The 25,882-nt window shown below is 42.9% G+C and overlaps 1 protein-coding gene across 1 annotated transcript; it reads right to left on the bottom strand.

The window, feature by feature from the left end:
- Positions 1-2,324: 2,324 nt before the first annotated feature.
- Positions 2,325-25,882, bottom strand: LOC122923481 (calcium-activated chloride channel regulator 1-like; the record flags this gene model as incomplete). The annotated part of the gene is made up of 7 exons (XM_044274300.1): positions 2,325-2,773; positions 4,206-4,439; positions 4,968-5,129; positions 16,480-16,750; positions 20,625-20,846; positions 24,268-24,374; positions 25,699-25,882. Coding segments are annotated over 7 exons (1,629 nt in total), but the record flags the coding sequence as incomplete, so codon positions are not given.

Here is a 25,882-nt window from a genome sequence, read left to right as displayed (position 1 = left end):
GGCCACTAGTTTTTCTTTATTTAGCTGCTTTTTTCTTGCCATAATACAAATTCTAACAGTCTATTCAGTAGGACTATCAGCTGTGTATCCACCTGACTTCTCCACAGCGCAACTTATGGTCCCAACCCCATTTATATGGCAAGAAATCCCACTTATTAAACCTGACAGGGCACACCTGTGAAGTGAAAACCATTTCAGGTGACTACCTCTTGAAGCTCATCAAGAGAATGCCAAGAGTGTGCAAAGCAGTAATCAAAGCAAGAACCTAGAATATGACATATTTTCAGTTGTTTCACACTTTTTTGTTATGCAGATAATTCATAGTTTTGATGCTTTCAGTGTGAATCTACAATTTTCATAGTCATGAAAATAAAGAAAACTCTTTGAATGAGAAGGTGTGTCCAAACTTTTGGTCTGTACTGTACCTCCAGCCACATAATCACTTGTTTTTTTTATGTCCAGTGAGTGCATAATTTTGGAGGCCTGTACTCCACTGGTCTACAGTAAAATTGTTATCCACTGACTGCCTAATTTACCTCCAGCCATATAATCACTTATTCTTTTCTGTCCGGTGAATGCCTAATTTTTTGGGCCCATATTCAATTGCCTAAAATAATATTTTTCTAGACTCCAGCATAAAAATGGCCCCTGATTAAAAGACATATTTTTTGCCATTAATCACCCTCTGGTATGTCACTGTCCATGTTGTGAGGCTATTTGTGCACTTCTAGTAAGTATTTGGTGGCTGCAAATATGACCTGAAGGTTTTTCATGTTCGCCTACCATTAAAATGAATGGGGCCCACCGTGAACACGCGGTTCGCGAACATATGATCGCGAATGCGCGTTCGCGAAATGTCACAGACGATGTTCATTCATCACTAGTTATATCCACATCAGGACAGGCAAACATTGCATAATAGTGTAGTAACACCTACCCACTACCAAAAAAGTAGGTCCAATAGCAAGGCAGTCTTAACGATTGTCCAACAGTGAGACTAAAACTGAAGACCAAGTGCCAATCCAAAAGTACAACTGCCATACCAGTTTCCCTCACTAACCAAAAATTAAAAGGTTTACCTGGATGGGAGCATTATGTAAAACAGGAACGCCAAACTCTCATGGTGCTGAGCCACATCTGGTAATGCACTCCTCCCAGCCCCAGCATGTGATCAAGATGGCATAACATGTGCCGTGTAAAAAAAATTTGGATAATCCTGTAGTTTACCAATAAATATCAGTAATGTGTCAATATCAACCAGTGGGAAGGGTGCCTCTACATCATGAACCCCACTATAGACTATCTAGATAATATGCTGAAATATAAAGCACTACCACTGTCTCACTATTCAAGGACTATTACCCACCCAAGGACAGGAAGAGGAGCATGGATCCAAGGAAACAAGAGAACACTTCATAGCGGGTTTCGCTGTGATGAGCTGCGTCGGGTCAGTTTTAAGTTAATGACATCAATCAGGGATTTACCAACAGAAGCCATGACACTAATCTGAACAGAACCTCCCATGTAAAGCATTGATTACAACATCAATATGCATGTCCACACTTCATAAATTAGTCGTAGTTACAGTTTTACTCAACTTATTTATACAGAGGGGCATAGAATATAAATCTAACTTTTTGTGTTCTGGTTACTACCTTAACCACTTCATTACCGAAATGTTTCCCCCCTTTCTTAGGGCCCGTTAACATTTCCGTTTTTCGCTGACGTGTGCTGTCCACATTTTCCGCAGACAGCATGCTACCCATTGATTTAAATGTGTCTGTTCACATTTCAGTATATTTTTACTGACCATGGGTCAGTAAAAAAAAAAAATCACAGGGACATGCGCTACTTTGATCCGTGATGCGGACCAAGCATGCCCATTGAAGTCTATGGGTCTGTGAAAATCACTTAAACAACACAGATGGCATCCGTGTTGTGTCTCTATTCCGTCTGTTTTTCACTGAAGACTAATAGGTGATACTTTGAAAATTAATTTTCAGCTGAGCAACTTCAGTGAATTACAGATGGTAAAAATGGACACGGACCAACCACGGATCCTTCATGGACACCTTCACGTCCACTTTTTTTCACGGACATGACACGGAAATGTGAACAAGGCCTAACCAAGCTAACTTTTCAAATGCAAATAAGTATTTAATTTCTGAGCCAACCTACATATTTTTCACAGGACACATCAGACCTTTATTTTGTGCCATTAGATGACAGATATAATATTTTAAAAAATATTTAAGGAAAAACTGTGAAAATTATGATAAAATGTATATCTTAGCATTTTATTTTTAATAATATGGACTCTTTTTTTAAATGCCCAACAAAAACAACCAATCTAACTCAAACAATACTAAACCTGCACTTAACAAAACCAAAATGGAGAATTCTGATTTACTTGAGCTATTTGGACACCACCACCACCAATCACAAATTGGACCATCGTTAGTACAATGAGTGGATGATTGAGTAGTAGTAGACGTGTATCCCGCTGTTGTGGCAGTTGGTATTTCAGGTATGATGAAGGATGCCTGCGCTATGTTGGATGTATCTGATGCCTGAGAGGCTTCATCTATTGCTATTATGGCAAAGTACAGGATTGTGCCATTCTCTATCACAATATTTTCTGGAATGAAGGTAAATGTTTCTGTGGTTCCGAATGGCTGAGGTGTGATGCTGGAAATATTCACTGGAGTAGAGGTGTTAAAGCTGTCCAGGAGAGCACTGGGATCTTTACTCATTCTCAGGTCATATCTTGAGGCTGCAAACCAAATCAGAAAGCACATAATAAAAACCCTGTCCAGGTGAGGGTGTATATGAAATCTATTGAGCTATTTTAACGCCCCTGTCACATGAGTGAGTTTTCTGCAAGGGTGCGATGCGTGAAGTGAACGCATAGCACCCACACTGAATCTTGACCCATTCATTTCACATGAGCGTTTTTTTCCACGCATCAGTTCTTCTTTGCTTGTGTTCTATATTCAGCGTTTTTCACGCAGCCCTAGCCCCATAGAAATGAAAAACACAATTCATCCGGATGTATTCAGGGTGCAATGGGTTTTTCACTGATGGTTGATAGGAGATGTTGTTTGTAAACCTTCAGTTTTTCTTCACACGCTTGAAAAGCACATCAAAGCAGATTGCACCAGCGTGGAAACACTGAAAACAAATGTAGACAAAACTGACTGAACTTGCTTGCAAAATGGCGCAAGTTTCACTCAACACACCCTGAACGCACCCTGACAGAATCTGTATCGTTCGTAGGAAATGTCTCATCAGTACAGAGCAGTCCATACTCATCTGTAGGCATTACTGTTTTGGGGCCATTTTACTTCATCAGTACAGAGCAAGCTCCTGGTTAGCTGTATAAGATGCTTTAGATGCAGATGAGGGAGATGCTACTATTCTCACTAAGCAGTCAAAGAAATGTATGGAGACATTTTTCAGGTAATGGTCCATGGGGAAAAAGTATGTGAATTAAATCATACCAGCCTGTGATGGTGGCTTTTTTCACCCAAAAGACTACTAAAAATAGCAGTATGCCACACAAAAAATTGTACCAGGATGAGATCTATCGCAGGCCCTACTCAAAAGGAGAAGGGTGTCCACAAACCTTCCCGATCCCTCCGACCAAGAATGCCCTGCAAGCTATAGCGATCTATGGCCTCTCTTAGCAGAACCTGTTTTGCTCATGGTTTCCATCTGGGCTACAACCCCAATTTCCACCAGGACTCAAGGTCTATGTCTGTCTCTTGCCCCTCACCAGCATAAGGCAAGGTACTGGTTGGTTGGTTGGTTGGTTAGATAAGATGCCTGAGATTCATCTCAGGGCGGGTACTGTTCCTTATTGAAAAAATGCAGCTATACTGTATAAAAGATTTTAGAAAAACTGATATGAAACTAGTTGTACAAAACATTGTATAACACTGGTGTCTTCATAGGGTAGAGTCACATGGTCAGGTTTCCTGATGCAGTTTTGGAAGTCCAAAATGAGGAGTGGATCATAAAAGGTGATAAAGCATTGAAACAAATATGACATCTCTTCTTTTTAAAATTCAGTCATGGTTCTGACTTCCAAAACTGCATCAGGAAACCTGACAGTGTGGCTGTACCGTTATGTGACAATGGAGTCACCTCTGCACCCCCCCACCCCCACCCCCCATAGCAACCCTTGATAGTAGAAAATATCTCACCCGTTCCCTGGTCCATATCGTCTCCAGTAGCTGTCCAGGATATTATCACGGTATCATTATTTATGCTAGCTTCCAAGTCAGTTATCTTTGCAGGTTTAAAGACATCTTGGTTGGTATCGGCAGGGATGTCAGATACCACAAAAGAACCACCTGAAGATACCCTGCTAAAGTCTCCTACGTTAACCTGAATAGTAATATTCTCCATTGGATTGGGAGGATTCATGATAATTGTATCTATAATTCAAAAAAATAAAATAAAATAAAATCACACAAAATAAGAAGTAAATACACAAACAGTGTAATCAGTATTATTTGCTATAGGATTCTTGGAGCCTATTGGTGGCAGGGCCACTTGTAAGTCTAAATATGTAGTTTTATCATTTATGTAGATGCTGCTAGTCATATGTTTCTCTACACAAATCTGGATCAGTTTCTAGAACCTATATATAAACATTCATAATGAAATAATTTGTGATTATTGCAAGAATTCCATCACTGCTCAACCCTACCCAGATAAGCGACATTAGAGATCGACATACTAATGCATGTTACCAGCATATGTGACAATCTACACAAGTCTTTAAGTTTGGTGAACCTATGCTTTTTCATTAGAAATATGAATTGACCTCCATTCCTTCATATTGGATATTTCTATTCTCAGAACCTCTCCCTGTAGGAGTAGAATGACACCTGATAATAGACTATAATATATTCTGCCATGAATTGTGCATATAATTTATTATTAACAATGCCTGCACTCACCATTCTCTACATAACCAGGAACATATAGAGCGCGATTTAAACGGAGAGTCGAGAGACTGCTGTCTTTCCCGGCTACACGCACACTTAAGCTGTATCTTCCATTTTGAGTGTAAGCAATGAAAAATCTTGAGTAGACGCCATCATTTTTAACAACATCAGCGCCTAATTGTAAAAGATATTAACACTTAAAAGACTGGAAATTTTAGCACGTCAGTTTAACAATAAACATAAACAATAGTATGATAGTATGACTATTAGTATCAAATGAATGGTATAGAGACACATCTGTGAATGTCTTTCAGTGGCCAGGCAAGAGCCTTGACTTGACCCTAATCGAACATCTCTGGAGAGACCTGAAAATGGCTGTCCACCGATTGTGCAGAGCTTGAGAGGATCTGCAGAGAAGAATGGCAGAAAATCCCTAAATCGGGTGTTCAAACCTTGTGGCAACATACCCATGAAGATGGGAATCTGTAATCACTGCTAAAGGTGTGTCAAGAAAGTAAAGGGTCTGAATCCTTATGTCAGTGCAAGATATTAGTTTTTACCTTTCAAAAATTAGCAAAGATTTCAAACTTTCTGTTTACACTTTGTCATTATGCAGTATTTGAGTGCAGAATGGTAAGGGAAAAATGGTTTTATTTTATTTTAGTGCAAGGCCACAGCAGAGCAAAGTGTGAAAAAATGTAAATGTTCTGAAGACTTCCTGAATGCATGTTATATTAATATTATATATTATAATATTTTACTTGCCCCCTTTGAACCCGTTTAAGCTCTGCTATAGCTTTTCTGTGCTCTGCTGCCCAAAACTCTGAACATGAAAAACAAAAATGGTTTTCATAAAAGCACACCCCACAGAGATCTCCTAGGTGTTCATTTTGCTTCTGGGAAAATGTTCTATGGACAGGTCAGACAAATGTGGAATCTTTTAGCGCAAATGCAAAATGCTATGCTTGGAGGAAAAAGAAAACAACAAACAAACACCAAGACCCCATGCCAACTGGAACGTGGAAGATTGAGCATCATGGTTTGGTGCTGCTTTGCTGCCTCAGGGCCTGGACATCTTGCGATCATTGAGGGAACAATAAATTCTACGCTGTATAAAAACATTTTACAGGAGAATGGGAGGGCAGGAGATAAGATAAGATGCCTTTATTGTCACTGTACAGTGCAATGAATACAATGTACAATACAATGAAATGTTGTTTGGAGCAATCCTAGATGCCATGGACAGAGGAACAAGAACTGACATTTAAATTAAAGTATTACAATAGAAAAAAAGAAACACGTTAGACTAAAAAGCATTACTGTTCACAGTTCACAGCATATATATGACAAGAGCAAAGTAGGAAGTGCTTATAAATGTATATACAAACTGATTCAGACATCACTGCAGACAAGAGGTCATCATGGGTTCATGAATGCAGCAGTCACTTTCAGTCTGTGGTAGTTTCTATCCTAGGAAGGGGCAATAATCTCTGAGCATTTAGGAGACTGATTGCTTTGGGGTAAAAGCTGTTCTTCAGCCTAGTGGTGCGGGCATGTAGGGCTCTAAGACGCCTACCAGAGGGTAGGGGAATGAAAAGGCTGTGGCCGGGGTGAGTTGGATCCCCGCAGATAATCTTTGCCCTGTTGCTGCAGCGAGCAGTGAAGATGTCATCCAGTGATGGTAACTGAGTACCAGTGATTCTGCCAGCCATTCTGATGATGCGCTAGAGGGTCTTCTTGTCCTCAGAAGAGCAGCCGGAGGACCACACTGGGATGCAGTATGTGATAACAGATTCTATGGTGCACCTTTAAAAATTGACTAGCAGCTGTTTTGGGGGTTGTGCTTTCTTCAGACTCCTCAGAAAATGAAGCATCTGAAGGCCTTTTTTGGTCATTTCTGTTGTGTTTTTTATCCATGATAGGTCCTGATTAATATGAACTCCCAAAAATCTGAAACTTTGAACTACCTCCACGTTTCCACCATTAATGCTAATGGGGTGGTGTCCCTTTTGTTTCTTCTTCCTAAAATCCAGAATCAGCTCCCTTGTTTTCTTGGTATTGAGCATGAGGTTGTTGTTGTTCTTACTCCATCTCTCTAGGTGCTCAACCTCTTTCCTATAGGCTCCTTCATCATTGTTGGAGATTAGGCCTATCACGGTCGTGTCAGCTGCAAATTGGTATTGGTATTGTGAATAGGTTTACAGTCATTTGTGAAGAGGGAGTAAAGGAGAGGGCTCAACACACAGCCTTGCGGTACCCCAGTGTTTAGTGTTAAGGATGAAGAGAAGTGCTTGTCCATGCGTACGATTTGTGGTCTTTTTGTAAGAAAAGCCAGTATCCAGTTGCACAGGTGTGAGCTGAGACCCAAGTTGTTCAGTTTCATTGCCAACTTGTTGGGAGGGATGGTGTTAAAGGCCGAGCTGTAATCAATGAACAGCATCCGCACATAGCTGTCTCTGCTTCCGGTGGGACAGTGCGGTGTGAAGCAAGTGAGACAGCATCCTCAGCTGACCTATGTGCTCTGTAAGCAAACTGTTATTGGTCCATGGAGGTGCAGATCTTGATCTTCATGTGCCTGAGGACAAGTTGTTCAAAGCACTTCATAACAATAGGAGTGAGAGCCACCAGAGATGATTTCAGGTGACAATGACCCAAGGAACAAAAATAAATCAACAAAAAAACCTAGGCCCTATCGAGATTATGTGCCATGACATGAAGAGAATTGTGCACACAAGACATCCCAGAAATAATAATGAACTGAAACACATTTGCAGGAAGGAATCATCCAACATTCCTTCACAACACTGTACTGATTTTATTTGCAGCTTCAGCAAATGTTTGGTGGAGGGGATTGCTACTAAAGGGAGATCTACGTGTTATTAAATTCAAGGGTCCACTTATGTTTTCCCCCTGCATTGTGGATGTTTCGTAAATGTGCTCAATAAAAAGACACAAATGGTATAACTGTTTGTATGTTAATAGTTTAGTTATATTGTGTTTGTCTACAATTGTCACTGAGATAAAAATCACACCAAATGTTATTGGTAATCTATGCAGAACTCCTGGCAATTCCAGTGTTAGATGTAGGATGAGGAACCATGGTGTTAGCAGGTAGAGGAAGATGCATAAAGAAAGCAAGCAGAACAACCTGCCTCTCTAGCTCTAGAAGGGAGAGTTGTGGCTTGTTGTTGCGTCAACCTGGGCTCAGAGCAGCCATTACAACCATTTATTATACAGAGGGAGCAGGTGGCTATAAGAAACGAAATTCAATGATATCAGAGAGCGCTTTATAAGTGTCCTGCCTGATCATTGAAGAATCAGTCAAGAAGGTCTACAGCTACCAGGCGCTACTAACTTTGGACTATTAAACATGACAACTATTTAGCAAGATATTGTTATTGTGAAAATGTGTGTCTTCTGACCCTAAAATTATTGTAATTACTCATTTGTGAACAGAGCCTTACAAAGTTTGGCAAAAACAGTCATACAGCCTTCAGTAGATGCTGATATGACATGACATGTAAATCTACACTTTCTATAGATTTCAAAGATAATCCAGTCCTCTTCCACCTTTAACCCTTCCAATATTCGAATAATTTGAGTGGTGTCTCTCGAGTATGATATCGTAGTTTTCACCATGGGTTGTAGCCATGTATCTATGTATCTTGATAGATTGGATGTTAAAGAGCCAATACCTGATACTATGGGGCGGCCCGGAGGACTCTCCATGTCCTTGTGTACCTTAGGAAGGCAATAAAAGACCGGGAGTCTTTTAAAGACCCCAAATAATATACACGAGGGCGGCCAATTTAGGGATAAAAGTAGCCCCTTCAATTAGGAATGTGAAGACCAAAATATCCAATATTGGAAGACTGACCAAATTGAAAGGTTTTTACAAATGCGGACAATGTATCTGTTGTAAAACTACAAATATTCCAAGGAACACTAAGACAGTATCTTCCACACAAAATTCCTTTGTGTGGGAGATAGAACATTTCCTCACTTGTAATTCTGTGAGTGTGATTTATCTAGCTCAATGTCCATGCTCAAGACAATACATCGGACGAACTAAGAGGGCCTTGAGAGTGAGGATATCCGAAGATATTTCCAATATTAGGAAGGGATATGAAAAACACTCACTCTCAAGGCACTTCAAAGAAGCCCATGGACAAGACCCTAAAGGGTTGTCTTTTGTGGCTCTAGAAAAAATTGATAAACACTGGAGAGGTGGAAATCACATTGAGCAGATGTCAAGGGCAGAATCCAAGCAAATTTATAATTTTGGAAGTTTATTACCAGCCGGGTTAAATGCGGAATTAGAAATTTTTGGTTTCTTATAGACTGGGTGGTGTGCCCCTCATTCAATTCGGGATCACATGCTAGCCGTTTATCGGCTCTGTGATCCCCTCTTGGTGATGGGCCCACCTCCCCGCTACTACATTCTACCACTTCTACTATGAACTTTATTATGTATTAGTGTCATGGTCTTACCCTCTTGCTGTTCTCCTTCGTTTGACATGTGCTGGCGGCCATCTTGGTTTCTGGGTTTCTTGTAGCCTCCCACCCTGCGGCTTCTCCTCCCCACTGGGAGGAGCTGGATGCCTAGCTCATATATATAGGAGGTCTGTGGCTTCAGTTCCTTGCTTGGTCCTCCTGTGTTCACATGCTTCTAAGACTGCTGCTGCTTCTGGTTCCTGATCCTGGCTTCGTCTGACTACCCTGCTGGTTCCTGATCCAGGCTTCGTCTGACTACCCTGCTGGTTCCTGATCCTGGCTTCGTCTGACTACCCTTCTGGTTCCTGACCTCTGGCTTTGCAAGACCCTGCTTCGGTTTAGCCATCCGTTTGGACTTTGCCTTACAGCTTTATTTTCAATAAAGCCTTCTTATTTCCACTTATCTCTTGTTGTACGTCTGGTTCATGGTTCCATGACATTAGGACCAAGCCATGAATTCTGACGGTACAGGGCCATCCTCGCTACCTACGCTGGTTGCCAGACTTGATCAGCAGGATCACCTGTTGGGTCGGTTCGCTGTGGCGTTGCAAACCCTGCTTGAACGCACGGCTCATTTAGCTTCCGTTGCCGATGGGTCGGTTGTCGCTCCTGGGCCCGCTCCCACTGCCGCTCCGGTTGTTGCGCCAGAGTCTACCCCGACACCTGTTGCTGCGCCTGCGGTGTTTCGGGGTATGACCGGTTCTGCCCCCCTTCCACAGCGCTTTGGGGGAGAGCCAACTCAGTGCCGAGGTTTCCTTAACCAGGTGGGCATTTATTTCGAGTTGCTGCCACATGCCTTTCCTACTGAGAGATCAAAGGTGGGCTTCTTGATCTCGCTGCTCTCGGACAAGGCCTTGGCCTGGGCCAGCCCTTTATGGGAGAACAACAATCCGGTGGTTGCCGAGTTTTCCGGTTTTGTTGCATCTCTTCGGAAGGTATTCGATGTGCCGGCTCGTGCTGCCTCTGCTGCGAAGCTCCTTATGTCCATCAGACAGGGTTCACGATCCGTAGCTGAATACGCCATTGAGTTTCGTACCCTGGCAGCAGAGGTGGGCTGGAATAATGAGGCTCTGGTCGCTGCTTTCTCTCATGGTCTCTCGGATGCCTTGAAGGATGAGGTTGCAGCTAAGGACCTACCAGTGGAGCTCGAGTCTCTTATTTCTTTCCTGATTTTGATTGACACCAGACTCAGGGAGAGACCTTCCTTTAAGGAGAGCCTGCGGAGGTCTTCTAACAGATTGGCACCTACGTTTGCTGTCCCACCCGTGCCTCCCTCTCCTCCCACGCCTCCTGGGGATGACTTGTCTGGGGGTGAACCCATGCAGCTGGGGTTTGCTCGCCTGTCCGAGGGGGAGAGGGTACTCCGGAGACGCGAGGGCCGATGCATGTACTGTGGTCTCTGTGGGCATTTTCGGTTGGCATGCCCGAACCGTCCGGGAAACGCTCGCACCTGAGATCCTGTCGGGGGCAGATCTTGGGTGGAGTCTCCTCGTCCCCGGTTTCCCGTGTTGACAAACCACTGATTACTGTTGTCCTCTCCTGGGTCGGGGGCTCGGTGACGACCCAGGCGTTGGTGGACTCTGGTGCTGGTGGTTTGTTCATTGATAGTGTGTTCGCTGCCGCCAATTCCATTCCTCTGCAGCCTCGAGGTTCCCCACTGGCTCTTGAGGCGATAGACGGCAGACCCCTTCTGCCGCCACACGTGACTCAGGAGACCCTTCCAGTGGGGATGGCCATTGGTGCCGTTCACAGAGAGTCGGTCTGTCTCCAGGTTATTTCGTCTCCACACTACTCGGTGGTCTTGGGGTACCCCTGGCTCCAGAAGCATAATCCGACTTTCGATTGGAGATCGGCCGAGATCCTCTCGTGGTCACCGCAGTGTGGGGCTAGTTGCATCCATGGGCCTGTCAAGTTGCTGTGTACTTCCTCGGACTCTCTGTTGCCTCCTGAATACGAGGAGTACCGGGATGTATTCGATAAGGTGCGTGCGGTTGCCCTACCTCCGCACCGCCCATACGATTGTGCCATAGAGTTACAATCTGGTGCCGTTCCTCCTCGTGGCAAAGTCTATCCACTGTCGGTAGCGGAGAATGAGGCCATGGAGGAGTACGTGAGGGAGGCGCTTTCACGCGGACACATTCGCAAATCCTCGTCCCCGGCAGGGGCTGGATTTTTCTTTGTGAAAAAGAAGGGCGGTGAGTTGAGGCCTTGCATCGATTACAGGGGTCTCAATCGCATCACGATCAAGAACGCTTACCCGATACCCTTGATTTCCGAGCTGTTCGATCGCCTCAAAGGGGCCACGGTCTTTACCAAACTCGACCTGAGGGCGGCATATAACCTGGTAAGGATCAAGGCGGGCGATGAGTGGAAGACCGCGTTTAACACCAGGACCGGTCATTATGAATCCTTGGTTATGCCCTTTGGGTTGTGCAATGCGCCCGCAGTCTTCCAGGAATTCATCAACAATGTTTTCCGTGACCTGTTGCAGCAGTGTGTGGTGGTCTATTTGGATGACATCTTGGTATATTCTGAATCCATGGAGGCCCACATTCTGGATGTCAGACGAGTGTTGCAACGGTTACGAGAGAACAAGCTGTTCGGTAAGCTTGAGAAATGCGAATTTCACCGATCCCAGGTAACCTTCTTAGGTTACATCATTTCCGCTGAGGGGTTCTCCATGGATCCTGAGAAGGTTTCGGCTGTCTTACAGTGGCCCCAGCCCAGTGGTCTTCGTGCCCTGCAGCGCTTTTTGGGCTTCGCCAATTATTATCGGAAGTTCATCAGGGACTTTTCCATGCTAGCCAAGCCTCTCACGGATCTGACCAGGAAGGGCAGTAATCCCCAGGTCTGGCCGCTCGAGGCCATCCGAGCTTTTGAGGCTCTAAAGTCCGCCTTTGTGTCGGCTCCGATTCTGTCGCATCCCAACCCTGGGTTGCCTTTTGTCCTCGAGGTGGACGCGTCTGAGACGGGAGTAGGCGCCATTCTGTCTCAGCGTAGAACACCAGAGGGTCCTCTGCTTCCTTGTGGGTTTTACTCCCGGAAACTGTCTTCCGCGGAGTGCAACTATCAGATTGGTGACAGGGAGCTATTGGCCATCGTGCAGGCCCTTAAAGAATGGAGGCACTTGCTCGAGGGCTCGGTGGTTCCGGTTCTCATCCTGACGGACCACAAGAATCTGACCTACCTCTCTGAGGCCAAGAGATTGACACCACGTCAGGCCAGATGGGCTCTGTTCTTGTCACGTTTTAATTACGTGGTCTCCTACCTACCCGGTTCCAAGAACATCAGAGCGGATGCCTTATCACGGCAGTACTCCGAGCTGTCCGGGGAGGAGTCGATTCCGACTTCGGTCGATTCCGACTTCGGTCATACCTCCGAATCAGATCCTGGCCGCCATTCGCACCAGCCTGACCTCTCCCCTGGGTGAGCAGATTTTGGCGGCTCAATCTGGTGCTCCCTCTGGGAGACCCAACGGCAGATGTTTTGTGCCTGAGGAGTTGCGCACTCGGTTGTTGCGAACCTACCATAACTCCAAGGCCGCGGGGCATCCTGGAAAGAATCAGCTGTCCTGGGCTGTTTCACGTCTGTTCTGGTGGCCTTCTCTACGTTCCGACATCGCCGCATACGTAGCGGCATGCTCCGTTTGTGCCCAGAGTAAGTCCCCTCGGCACCTTCCGTTGGGCCTTTTGCAACCCATAGCCACCGGGGAGCGTCCATGGTCACACCTGGGGATGGATTTCATTGTGGACCTCCCTGCATCCCGAGGCCATACGGTCATTCTCATGATTGTGGATCGGTTTTCCAAAATGTGCCACTGTGTTCCTCTCAAGAAGTTACCCTCTGCACAAGAGTTGGCCTCGATTTTTGCCAGGGAGGTCTTCCGGTTGCACGGTTTGCCCAAGGAGATTGTGTCGGATCGGGGGAGTCAGTTTGTGTCCAGGTTCTGGCGCGCCTTTTGCTCCCAGTTGGGGATTCATCTCTCTTTCTCCTCGGCCTACCACCCTCAGTCCAATGGGGCCGCAGAACGATCCAATCAGGCCTTGGAGCAATTCCTTCGTTGCTATGTCTCCGATCACCAAGACAATTGGGTTGACCTCCTGCCTTGGGCTGAGTTTGCCAGGAACACGGCGGTGAACTCTTCCTCTGGGACGTCTCCCTTCATGGCCAATTATGGGTTCCAACCTGCCGTGTTACCGGAGGTATTCTCTCCCCAGGATATTCCGGCTGTGGAGGATCACCTTTCCGTCCTACGTGCTTCTTGGGTACAGATCCAGAGGTCCCTTGAGGTCTCTGCGCAGCGCCAGAGACTCCAGGCTGATCGCAGACGAGCGCCCGCTCCTTCCTACCAGGTCGGAGACCGCGTATGGTTGTCCACCCGCAACCTCAACCTTCGAGTGCCCACTCCCAAGCTGGCGCCTCGCTTTGTTGGTCCCTTCCGAGTGCTTCGCAGGGTAAACCCGGTAGCCTATGCCCTTGCGCTTCCTCCTGGCATACGGATCTCCAATGTGTTTCATGTCTCCCTGTTGAAGCCACTGGTGTGTAATCGTTTCACTTCCTCGGTTCCTCGGCCTCGTCCGGTCCAAGTGGGCAATCGTGAGGAGTATGAGGTGAGCAATATCCTGGACTCACGCCTGGTCCGCGGTCGGGTGCAGTTTTTGGTCCATTGGCGTGGTTATGGTCCAGAGGAGCATTCCTGGGTTCCCTCCGCAGATGTCCATGCTCCTGCCTTGCTCCGAGCCTTCCACGCACGCTTCCCTCAGAAACCGTTCTTTACTCCGCGGAGGAGGGGCCCTTGAGGGGGAGGTACTGTCATGGTCTTACCCTCTTGCTGTTCTCCTTCGTTTGACATGTGCTGGCGGCCATCTTGGTTTCTGGGTTTCTTGTAGCCTCCCACCCTGCGGCTTCTCCTCCCCACTGGGAGGAGCTGGATGCCTAGCTCATATATATAGGAGGTCTGTGGCTTCAGTTCCTTGCTTGGTCCTCCTGTGTTCACATGCTTCTAAGACTGCTGCTGCTTCTGGTTCCTGATCCTGGCTTCGTCTGACTACCCTGCTGGTTCCTGATCCAGGCTTCGTCTGACTACCCTGCTGGTTCCTGATCCTGGCTTCGTCTGACTACCCTTCTGGTTCCTGACCTCTGGCTTTGCAAGACCCTGCTTCGGTTTAGCCATCCGTTTGGACTTTGCCTTACAGCTTTATTTTCAATAAAGCCTTCTTATTTCCACTTATCTCTTGTTGTACGTCTGGTTCATGGTTCCATGACAATTAGAAATAGAAGATAAAGAGGATGATGCCTTTTTTATATATTTATCCCTTCTTATTAACTTGTATTAGTTTTTAACATTTTTTATTCTCATTATATATTGTATCAGTACTCTGTTTTGAGATATTTTTATATACCAAGATGCTGCGGTTCAAATGCAACAAAAAACGCATATGCGATTTTAAAACCGCATGAGAAACGCACCGTAACCGCACTATGTAAAAACAAGATTCCAATCCAGATTTTGTGGACCGCCTGGAGAGATATAAAAAGGAGGATGTACCAACAGGGATATAGCTACTGAGGAAGAGGACTGAAGCCCTCGAAACGCGTTTAGCGTTATATCCCTGAATACAGCAACATTTGGGACATGACCGATAAGATTTGAATTATCCTTTCAGAAGTGGAGCGCTCCATTTGGTATATTCAAAATAACACCGCTCGTAAGAACATTGAAACATAGTTTCCAAGTCCCGCGATACCTCTGAGATACCACGTGACCAACACCAGAGAGCGAGGACGCTGAAAGCGAGCGGTTCAACAAGCGGCCGAATATGACTGCTGAAGATTCCCCCTCCGAAGGGTAAGCGATATTCCTCTATAGGCAAAAGCATTAAAAGCCACAATAGAAGGACTGCTATATCGAATTGTACAAAAGGGAATGATACCCTCCCAGCATTTGGTATATTAAGCTACTGCAGCTTCTGGATTGATTATGCTAACCCACAGCGGACATTGAACCGACGCTATAGCGTGTCATATTTAAAGATACAAGCTCCCAAATATAAGAGACTTGGATATCAATTGCTATCAGGCAAAGGAGTACTGTGATTCACGGAACCTTACATTTCTCTTACTGTGCAATATTATTACAGTCATATAATAGTGTTTTATACAGTTTTATTACTTTATATTTTTATTCATTTTTTAGGGGTTTTTTCCAAACGTTTTTTAATCTGTATTGTGTACATTATAAAGTATATTCATTGCTGCTTTTGTTCCATTGTGAACTAGTGATTAATAAAATAGTTGTTTGATGTGAACCACATAGTGAGTGCCAGCCGTGTTTTCCATTTAACTTTCCATTTTCTAGACTGATTGAGTGAGCAGTCTTTCGTCTAGAGCACCCTTACCCGACTGAGGAGGGTGGTGAGCTATCCACAAATTTTTCCAATTTAAACTGTCACACATACATTGATAAATCTCCACCATACAGTTCAAAATTACTGCTTCTGTTCTCATATTATATTATTACAAAGCTGTCTGCTGGTAGCCCCCACTAGAGGGAGCTCAGTGCATATAAATGTATACAGTTACTGTAATAATGTCTTTGCACTAGTGGCAGCTGCATAAAAATGCTATGCTTTCATGTTGGGAAGAGAAGAAGTTCAGCACATGACCCCTTCCCCCCCTGGGTCCTGTAGTAGTTGCGTGGTCTGCCTCCATTGAAGGCCCTGGTTGTTAGTTATTTTAACTCTCTATGACATGGGTAGCATTTAAGGATGCAATTTAACAACCAGTAGACAATGTTTAGCGATTGATAATGTGGACACACCACTTGACCGATCTGACACAGTTTAGCTTTTTCATGGATATGATAGATAATCTGCCGATTGTGTAAAATAAAGTACATATATATCTAAAAGTCAAGATCTCATGATATAAACCTTAAAGCCTTGCTATTCTTTACTGCCATCCCATACGCTCATCGCGTTAAAATTATGACATTAAACCAATTTCGTAAAAAAATATGTAACTTAAGTACCTGAACCATTGTCCAAAAGCTCTAAAGCCGTTGTCTTTCCATTCTTATCTTCAATAAGAGCTGTAACACTGGCCCCCATCACAGGTACTAGCCCTTGACTGACCGATGCATATATGACCATTGGACTGGGGTATTTGCCTTGTCCACTATTCATATGAGCCTCAACAGTAACTGGCGGTATACTATTTTCTGCTGCCTTAGAGTTCACGACAATTGCTATTGCTTCAGCTGCTGTATTCAAATTACAAATCCTGTACTGCCAAGGTCCATTCTGAAAATAAAGATCCAGAAACATTAATATACACATCATGAAAAAGAGATACAAAACATTAGCCCTCATACAGTAATTCTTTGTTAAAATGTTATTCCCAGTGCAGACATTTATAGCACATCTACAGGACAAGCCATAAATGTATGATAGACGCAGTATGTTCTCATGGAGAAAACCACGCATATACACAACCACGTCATTCTACGACTGGATGCAGCAATGAGCGGCAGTGGCGGGACTAAGTCGTCTGTTCTCCATGTAGGTGTGAGATCCACAGGGGGTATCCAAACCTAATATACATTTATGGCACATCCTATCAGTATGAAATAAATGGGGTTGTCTGACTTATTTCAGTATGATCAGTAAGTCATTTATATGAGACCAAGGGAGTAACGCCTTGTCACGAGTTGGAGGTCCCAGGAGAGACCTCCACATCGTCAAGCAATAAACAAACGGAAATCAGGTACAGACACACAAGATTTTTTTTTGCACAAACAGAATCAAAGGAGGGAAACACGGGGAAATTGAGAGCTCTATGTACCGTCCGCACAGTGGGAGGAAAACCCCCACTGCGCCAATGTCTAGTAATACTCCAGAGGGGCGTGACTAATAAACTACTGGTATTCACTAGGGCCCCAGATGGTAGGGTTAGGCTTTGCCGCAGGGAGTTGCCAGGGTCCACTCTGAAGCATGAACTAGACAGTGACAACAGGAGCAAACGGACAACAGGTACCAGAAGGTACCGACGGTACATAGGCAAACATAACAAACAGGCAGATACAAGCAGGCAACTAAAAACACAAGCAGAAGTTCATAGCAAGGAAACAGGAGTGACAATAAGCAGAGAAGGACTAGCTCCACCAGTAGTAAACTGCATGGCCTTGCCCATGGCACTCTGCTGCAAAGAAAGGTGCAGCAAGGGCTTGCTGAACAGAGACATGAATACAAACTTGGTGACTAAAACATAACTGGCAGAACAGATAACAAAACACAGGAAAGAGGACGGGAATGAACAAGTAGGAAACCCACAGAGCACAGACAGAAAGACACGGATCCCATGGGTCAGCAGCATGGGAGAGTGAGTACAAACTAGGAGCAGGACAAGACAACCACACCAGGAGAGCTGACCCAGAACTGAGGAAACCTCAGCCTGATTTACAGGTTCCATGGGTGCAGCAGAGAGGCCACACCCATGGAGCAGACAGAGGATTAATTCCTAATAGGCACACAGGGGAGTTAACCGATAAAGAACCACAAACACACAGGAACGGAGCTGCAGCGAGAGCATAGACAGAAGTTCACAGCCAGAGGTAACGACTGTGACAGTCTCTCTCTAATGCACTTAAAGTGAGGATGGACACATAAGGGACAGTCTCACACCCTTCTTATTTTTAGTAGTACCCCTTTAAAATTATAATAATGAAGGTTACTTTTTATAATAAAGTAACTACTATAATGCCTAATTTTAAATACAGACATGAAATCAGTTATACAGTGAAGATTTAGTAAGTAAAATGACTCTATGTCAAGAAAAAGGAGGAAGCATCTCAGCGCCATCCTCTCCCCCTGGCCCAAAAGCAGTTGCGCGGTCTTTCTCCATGGTCGGTACACCACTGGTTTCACCAATGCAGCCATATATATTTTAGTCCACATTGGCTATTATAGTCAGGCAAACCGGCCATACATGCTCAATAACTCCTGGCTAAGGACCAAAGCGTGTAAAAAAAAATATATTTCACCTGACTAGAGGATTGAAATGTAGCTGCCCTTTTTCTAGACGATGATGGTTTGTCATCAGCTAAAACAGTTGTTCATCTTTACATTCTACCTGACAAATGTTCATTATGGTTGAAATTATCTATTTTCATCAGGTGTCTAATATGTATGGGTATTCACAATACACAAATATACAAAGAACACAAATATTTACTAAACACAATTAAAATCATATTCTTTGTACAAGAATACAAGGAGGGAAGCCATAATAAGCAGTGATGAGCGGCAGGGGCAATATTCGAATTCGCAATATTTCACGAATATTAGGGCGAATATTCGTCATATATTCGTGAATTCGAGAATTCGTGATCTCCGGTCATTATTTTCTTGATTGCGAAAATAGCCAATTGGAAAACTTGCTCCTAAAGTCAAAGATATTGCAGCCTTCTCATTGGCCCACAAGCAAGAAGCAGTGAGGGATCATGGGTACTGATGAAATATTCGCTATTACGAAGATATAGCACTATATTCTAGATATTGGCAAATTCTCGAAGTGCCAATATTCGTGATAAAAATTTGCGATTAGAATTCACGAGATCAACACTAATAATAAGTCTCAGCCTCCAAACTTCTTATGAAAAGGCAGTTAGCTAAATGCAAAGATACTGTATGAGAAAGACAAGCCAATGCCAACTGCAACCACCAAAGAAAGATATGCGATTGATGATGTAAAATACCCAACTATGATATCACCTAGGAGGAAGGGGAGGGGGGGGGAGAAAAAAAAACCCACACTTATTGCCAACTATCATTGATGAACCCCCGATGAAGCCAAGATACTAGGCGATATATGTGTGTGTGTGTGTGTGGGGTTCTTACCCCCTCCTGCTACCTGAGGCTTCTCTTATTTGGTGACATGGGCGTAGATATAGGGGGCGCAGAGGTAGCAGTCGAGCCCTGGAGCCTGAGCGAGCCCAAAGACCCTTGTGCCACATAAGAATACACTGGTATTATAGAAAGTGCATGCTGGTCAAGTTATACCTCTGGCTGGAAGGAATGGGTTAGGTCAAGAATTTGGCATGGGGGAGGGGCGTTTAAATTTTTGCCTCAGGCAGCATGGAGGCTATGTGCTTTTCAGCCCCTGGCTGCAAAACACTGAGAGAAGGGGGCCCAAGCTGAACTCTTGCACCAGGGCACATGAGCCTTTAGCTACGCCCCTGTTTGGTGGTAATGTTTTAGGGGTTACTTTCCATTATCACTTGCGTACCTTTGTTTGGTGGCTGTAACTGACATTGTCTTGATTTTTTCATATCATGCATTCATTATATATATATATATATATATATATATATATATATATACATACATACACAGTACAGACCAAAAGTTTGGACACACCTTCTCATTCAAAGAGTTTTCTTTATTTGCATGACTATGAAAATTGTAGATTCACACAGGTCAGTGCCCTGTCAGGTTTAATAAGTGGGATTTCTTGCCTTATAAATGGGGTTGGGACCATCAGTTGCGTTGTGGAGAAGTCAGGTGGATACACAGCTGATAGTCCTACTGAATAGACTGTTAGAATTTGTATTATGGCAAGAAAAAAGAAGCTAATAGTCTATTCAGTAGGACTATCAGCTGTGTATCCACCTGACTTCTCCACAACGCAACTGATGGTCCCAACCCCATTTATAAGGCAAGAAATCCCACTTATTAAACCTGACAGGGCACACCTGTGAAGTGAAAACCATTTCAGGTGACTACCTCTTGAAGCTCATCAAGAGAATGCCAAGAGTGTGCAAAGCAGTAATCAAAGCAAAAGGTGGCTACTTTGAAGAACCTAGAATATGACATATTTTCAGGGAGCTAATTGAATACATGAACTAATGTGATTTTAATTGTTTTAGTCTGTCCACTCTTTATGTTCTTTGTATAATTTTATATATTTTTTTTTATTAAAGAGCATTTATTATTTCTTTCTTTTTTTTTTTTTTGCTCACTGCTTGTTTCCATTCCGTTTATTTCTTTTCTGCTGCCATGTGTGTTCATTGCCTTTGTGTGGTGGTTTGGTAACTTACTATATAGGCAGCAGTGTCTGCCCCTATGATTGTGTTTCATCTGTAAAAATGACAAAATACTGTAAGTAATAGAAACTTACCTGAGCTTTTCCTGGGATCTCAAAGCTTGATAACTTGGAAACTGTGTTATTCGAGAAGTTTGTAGCACTGTACACAATCCCATTTGGGCCTTGTATATTAATTCTTGGTACTAAGTTTTGCCATGTTACAGTAAAGACTGTTTGAAAACCCACGGTGCTGTCAATAACAATGGTGCCATTGATACAGGTATATGGTGCAAGGGAGGATGCAGAACTCTCCAGCTGATAAAGAAAAATGAATCATATAGTAATCCTGAAAGATGCTGTATAAGACTATAATTTGCAGCACGCGTGATGGCATGAGGAGATGTACGGTAGATCATCAGTATTATCAGTATGTATGATGAGGGGACTTGTAGATCATTTAGTATTTGTAGTATGTATGAAGATGCTGGCAGGATGTATGATGTGGGGGGGGGGGGGGTAGACAGTATAGGTAGTATATATAATAAAACCGCTGTAGGCCATTTAGTATAAGCAGCAGGTATGATGTGAGGACTTGCAGATCATTTATTTTTGGAAGTACACGTACAGTTGTGTTCAAAATTATTCAACCCCCACTGAAATTGAGTGTTTTGGCCAGTTTGACATTGATTTTGATCATTTCAGTCATCTTGTTTACAATTAAATCAAAGAGGCACTTGTAAGTCAGACAAATATAACATAACATTTATAATGAAATAACCACAAATGTATTTTCTGTGCTCACATCATTATCAGTTTTATTCAACCCCCAAGAGACATTCAATCTTAGTACTTAGTACAACATCCTTTTCTAGTTATAACAGCTTTTAACCGTGAAGCATAGCTTGACACAAGTGTCTTGCAGCGATCTACGGTTATCTTTGCCCATTCTTCATGGGCAAAAGCCTCCAGTTCAGTCACATTCTTAGGCTTGCGCGCTGCAACTGCTTTCTTTAAGTCCCACCAGAGGTTCTCAATCAGATTTAAGTCTGGTGACTGCGATGGCCACTTCAAAATGTTCCAGCCTTTAATCTGCAACCATGCTCTAGTGGACTTGGAGGTATGCTTGGGATCATTGTCCTGTTGAAAGGTCCGTCTCCCAAGCCTCAGGTTTGTGACGGACTGCATCACATTTTCATCCAATATCTCCTGGTACTGAAGAGAATTCATGGTACCTTGCACACACTGAAGCTTCCCTGTACCTGTAGAAGCAAAACAGCCCCAAAGCATGATTGACCCCCCGCCATGCTTCACAGTAGGCAAGGTGTTCTTTTCTTCATAGGCCTTGTTCTTCCTCCTCCAAACATAGCGTTGATCCATGGGCCCAAACAGTTCTAATTTTGTTTCATCAGTCCACAGAACACTATCCCAAAACTTTTGTGGTTTGTCCACGTGACTTTTGGCATACTGCAGTCGACTCTTCCTATTCTTTGGAGACAGCAAGGGGGTGCGCATGGGAGTTCTGGCATGGAGGCCTTCATTACACAGTGTACGCCTTATTGTCTGAGCTGAAACTTCAGTACCCACATCTGACAAATCTTTTTTCAGTTCCTCAGCAGTCGCACGGGGACTTTTCTCCACTTTGCGCTTCAGGTAGCGCACAGCAGTCAAAGTCAGCATCTTCTTTCTGCCACGACCAGGTAGCATTTCAACAGTGCCCTTTGCCTTGAATTTGCGAATGATGCTTCCTATTGTGTCTCTTGGTATGTTTAACATCTTTGCAATCTTCTTATAGCCATTGCCCTTCCTGTGAAGAGAAATCACCTCTTCTCTTGTCTTCCTGGACCATTCTCTTGACTTCACCATGTTTGTAAACACACCAGTAAATGTCTACAAGGAGCTGAGTATCACAGTCCTTTTAAATCTGCCTAATTGGTGCTTATTATGCTTGATTGCTGCTCCTTGACATCCACAGGTGTTTTCAATACCTTTAATACTGTATTACAAAAACAATTGATGTCATTTTAGTTGCATTTGGTTCTTTAAAAAGTCCTTGTAAGATTTCATTCTGAACACAATTACAAATGTACACTAAATTCCCTAAATCCCTTTACAGCATTTGGGGTTGAATAATTTTGAACACAACTGTATATAGTAAATTCTATGACAGTGTATCAGAATATTTAGAGTAAGTTTTACAGTGGTGTTTGAAAGTTTGTGAATCCTTCAGAATAGTTTATATTTCTGCATAAATTTGACCTAAAACTAAATTAGTCTAAAAGTAGATAAAGATAACTAAATTAAACAAATGAGTCAAAAATATTAGACGTGGTCAGTTATTTATTTCAGAAAATAACGCATAATATCACATGTCTGTGAGTGGCGAATGTATGTGAACCTTTAGAATCAGCAGATAATTTAAAGGTGAAATTAGAGTCAAAATACAAAAAACTTAAGTTTAAATAATCACATATGTCAGTCATGCAAAAATCTAAGTATTGTAGCAGAAAGCAAAAACCAATTAAAACATAACTTTTAATATATATAATATAAAAAAGCCCAATTAGGGCTATCAATGTATATCTCAACGTAGCACTTGTATACCAATAATCAGTGAAACTTGGCATCAGGGGCAAATAAGGGCTACATAGCGGGAAATCTGACCCTGTCAAAATGCTAGATAGTGGCTCAGCCCAGAGGCACACGGTGATGGTGGATGCCCTCTGTCCTCATGCCTAAGCCTAATATGCCCCTAGAGGCCATATATCACAGTGTATTCCTCTCCCAATAGATATACGTGTGTGTGTGTATATATATATATATATATATATATGTAAACGGCAACAATGATGATGACAGGAATACTCCTGTCTCTGAGCTCCTTCTAAAAGAATCTGCAAGAGAATCAAAGGCATGCAAGACTCTCAAAAATATGGTAGGTGTCCCAGACTACAAACCATACACACACATGACAAGAAAGTGTGGTAGGCGCCAGAGACTACAAACTATCCATATGCATAAAGTCTCACAATCAGCTGTGCAACTCTTGGGCTGAGGGGTGCAGATCATCAAAAGGTCAGCCAATCTATTCCATAAGTGTGTAAGGTGCCATAAACTGTTGATCCTACCATACGCAGAAAAGTTTATAGCCATAAACAAGCAAATACCTTGCCAACCAGCATGGCCTTGTGATAACCGAAGTCTCTAAATATATTTTCTCTTTTCTTCTAGGATGCAGAAATTATGTTTAACCTGAAGAAATTGTCTCACAAGCAAAGCCCAGCCAGAACTAGCATCTGCCCTAAGTGGCAGGCAGAGTTAGACTGAAGTGGCTGATGCAATCTAATTAACTAGCTTCTCCCTCAGAGTGAGAGACCTAGTTATGTACCAATTTAACACTTTGCAGGACCCCTGTTCTGGGGTCAATTTTATAGTAATTGAAGAAACTCGGTGTTAGCAGTCTTTCGGTGTATATAGGTCAAGTGGGCTGTGTTGATCGCTGACTTCAGCCCTAAAACCTAAAATGAGAGGCTCAGGATGTTCGGTGCTCATCACAATAGAAGTAGCTACAGGGGCAGACTAAAGGCAGGAGCCAAACCTAGAATAAGGAGAGGCAAATAAAAACTTGTGATCAAATCAAGGGAATCTGGCTTTTGGTGAACTTGGGAAACAACACCATTGGAGCAGGTTTATTACATATTCCAGATAACTACTTTATAATGTTACCATGATAACTTACCTGAATGACCTGCTGAGTGACATTTCCACTTCCAGACTGTAGTCCACTGAAGGCATTAATCAAACCATTGGCATCTACCGTGTCTGTTGCTGTATAAACTATTCCACCTGTAAAATTATCTCTATTAATGACTTAAACAACTTTTATTTTATTATTATTGCTCATTTAGAGATGATTACATTTGTTACCCTCTTTGCACGTTCAGAGGTTTTATGATACAGAGCTCATTTTACTTGAAAAAGGGATACATTGGAAACAAGGTAAGTACATATTAAAGCAGATATATATCAGCAGTGGTGAAAGGGCCTCGAAAAACGTCAATAAAAATTAGATAATTGAAAGAAAGAAAAAACTTGCTATTTATCTGGCATGGTAAATGCTGTTAAAAATTTTAAGAAAATTCAGAGTAGCTCTTTATTTGTTCATTCTATCTCTCAAAAACAGGAATAAAAAGAGTAATCAAGAAGCCCTGCTACCCCATAATTGTACCAATAAAAACTACAAGGCATCCTGCGATAAACAAGGTCTCACACATCTCTGTTGATGGAAAAACAGAACGTTATAGGTCTTGAAATACAGAAACAGAAAAATAATTTAAATTTACTATTTCATAATTACGAAGACCCACAGATAGCTTATAGTTTGTACTGCACGGTGAATCATAAAAATAAATCCGAAAAAATAAATATTGCATAATTGCCCTTTTTTTCACCCCCCCCCCCCCCCCCATTCATAGTAACGTTCAATCGATACTTAAATGTACCCTACAATAATGCAATTTAAAATTACAATGCAGTCTGCAATAAAAAAATAAAAAAGTAAGCACTACGTCAAGCCCCAAATGAGGCAAAGTAATTAAACGTTATGGACACCATGGTAGGCATCTTTTGTATTATTGTATTCAACATATCTTGGTCTAAAATAATGAATGGCATATGTATGAAGCACCTGTTCTACTTCCATTCATGTCTGAGACCACTTGTACGTGGCAGCCAGTGGTAGCAGCACATTGTTCTTTCCAAAAATACCATAGTGAATTGGAGCTACATACAGTAACAGTGTAAGTACAACTCTCTTGCTCGTTTCCATTACCCCAGACACCTCTGGCAACTGCATATGAGGGGTATGATCTCAGCTATGATCGGTTATAATTCTATTGGTGACATCAATGGGAGCTGTGGAAATCTACGCAGTGGTGGCTGCAGGAACTATAGCTAAAATTTTGTCATTCAACTCTGGTACCCTGAAATCTCTATAAATGTAAAGGGAAACAGGGAATTTGGATCCCAGTACCAGAAAAATTTAGATCTTCATTAACATATTTTGCAATAAATCAGTATAAACTAATACGTATGAGTTGAGTGGTTTTATAGGTCCTAGAAACATCATTTCTTATAATTTGTGGGTTTTGACTTTAATGTTTATACTAACCTGTAATATTAGAAATATCTTCAAGAGCTTTTGATGCAGAGGGTCCTAGAGCTATGGAATGGACAATAACTCCACTGTCTATAATACTCTGAAAGCAAATCTTAGTATCAAATGTTGAATCTTCTCCATCTGTGAGTAACAAAATTTCTGTTCCATAAGCCGAACTATCACCTTTTTTGTTTAC

The sequence above is a fragment of the Bufo gargarizans genome, unplaced genomic scaffold (assembly GCF_014858855.1).
Source record: "Bufo gargarizans isolate SCDJY-AF-19 unplaced genomic scaffold, ASM1485885v1 original_scaffold_1640_pilon, whole genome shotgun sequence".
In the NCBI taxonomy this organism is placed as follows: domain Eukaryota; kingdom Metazoa; phylum Chordata; class Amphibia; order Anura; family Bufonidae; genus Bufo; species Bufo gargarizans.
Note: the sequence above shows the minus strand (reverse complement) of the source record. Positions and strands in the feature narration are given on the sequence as shown.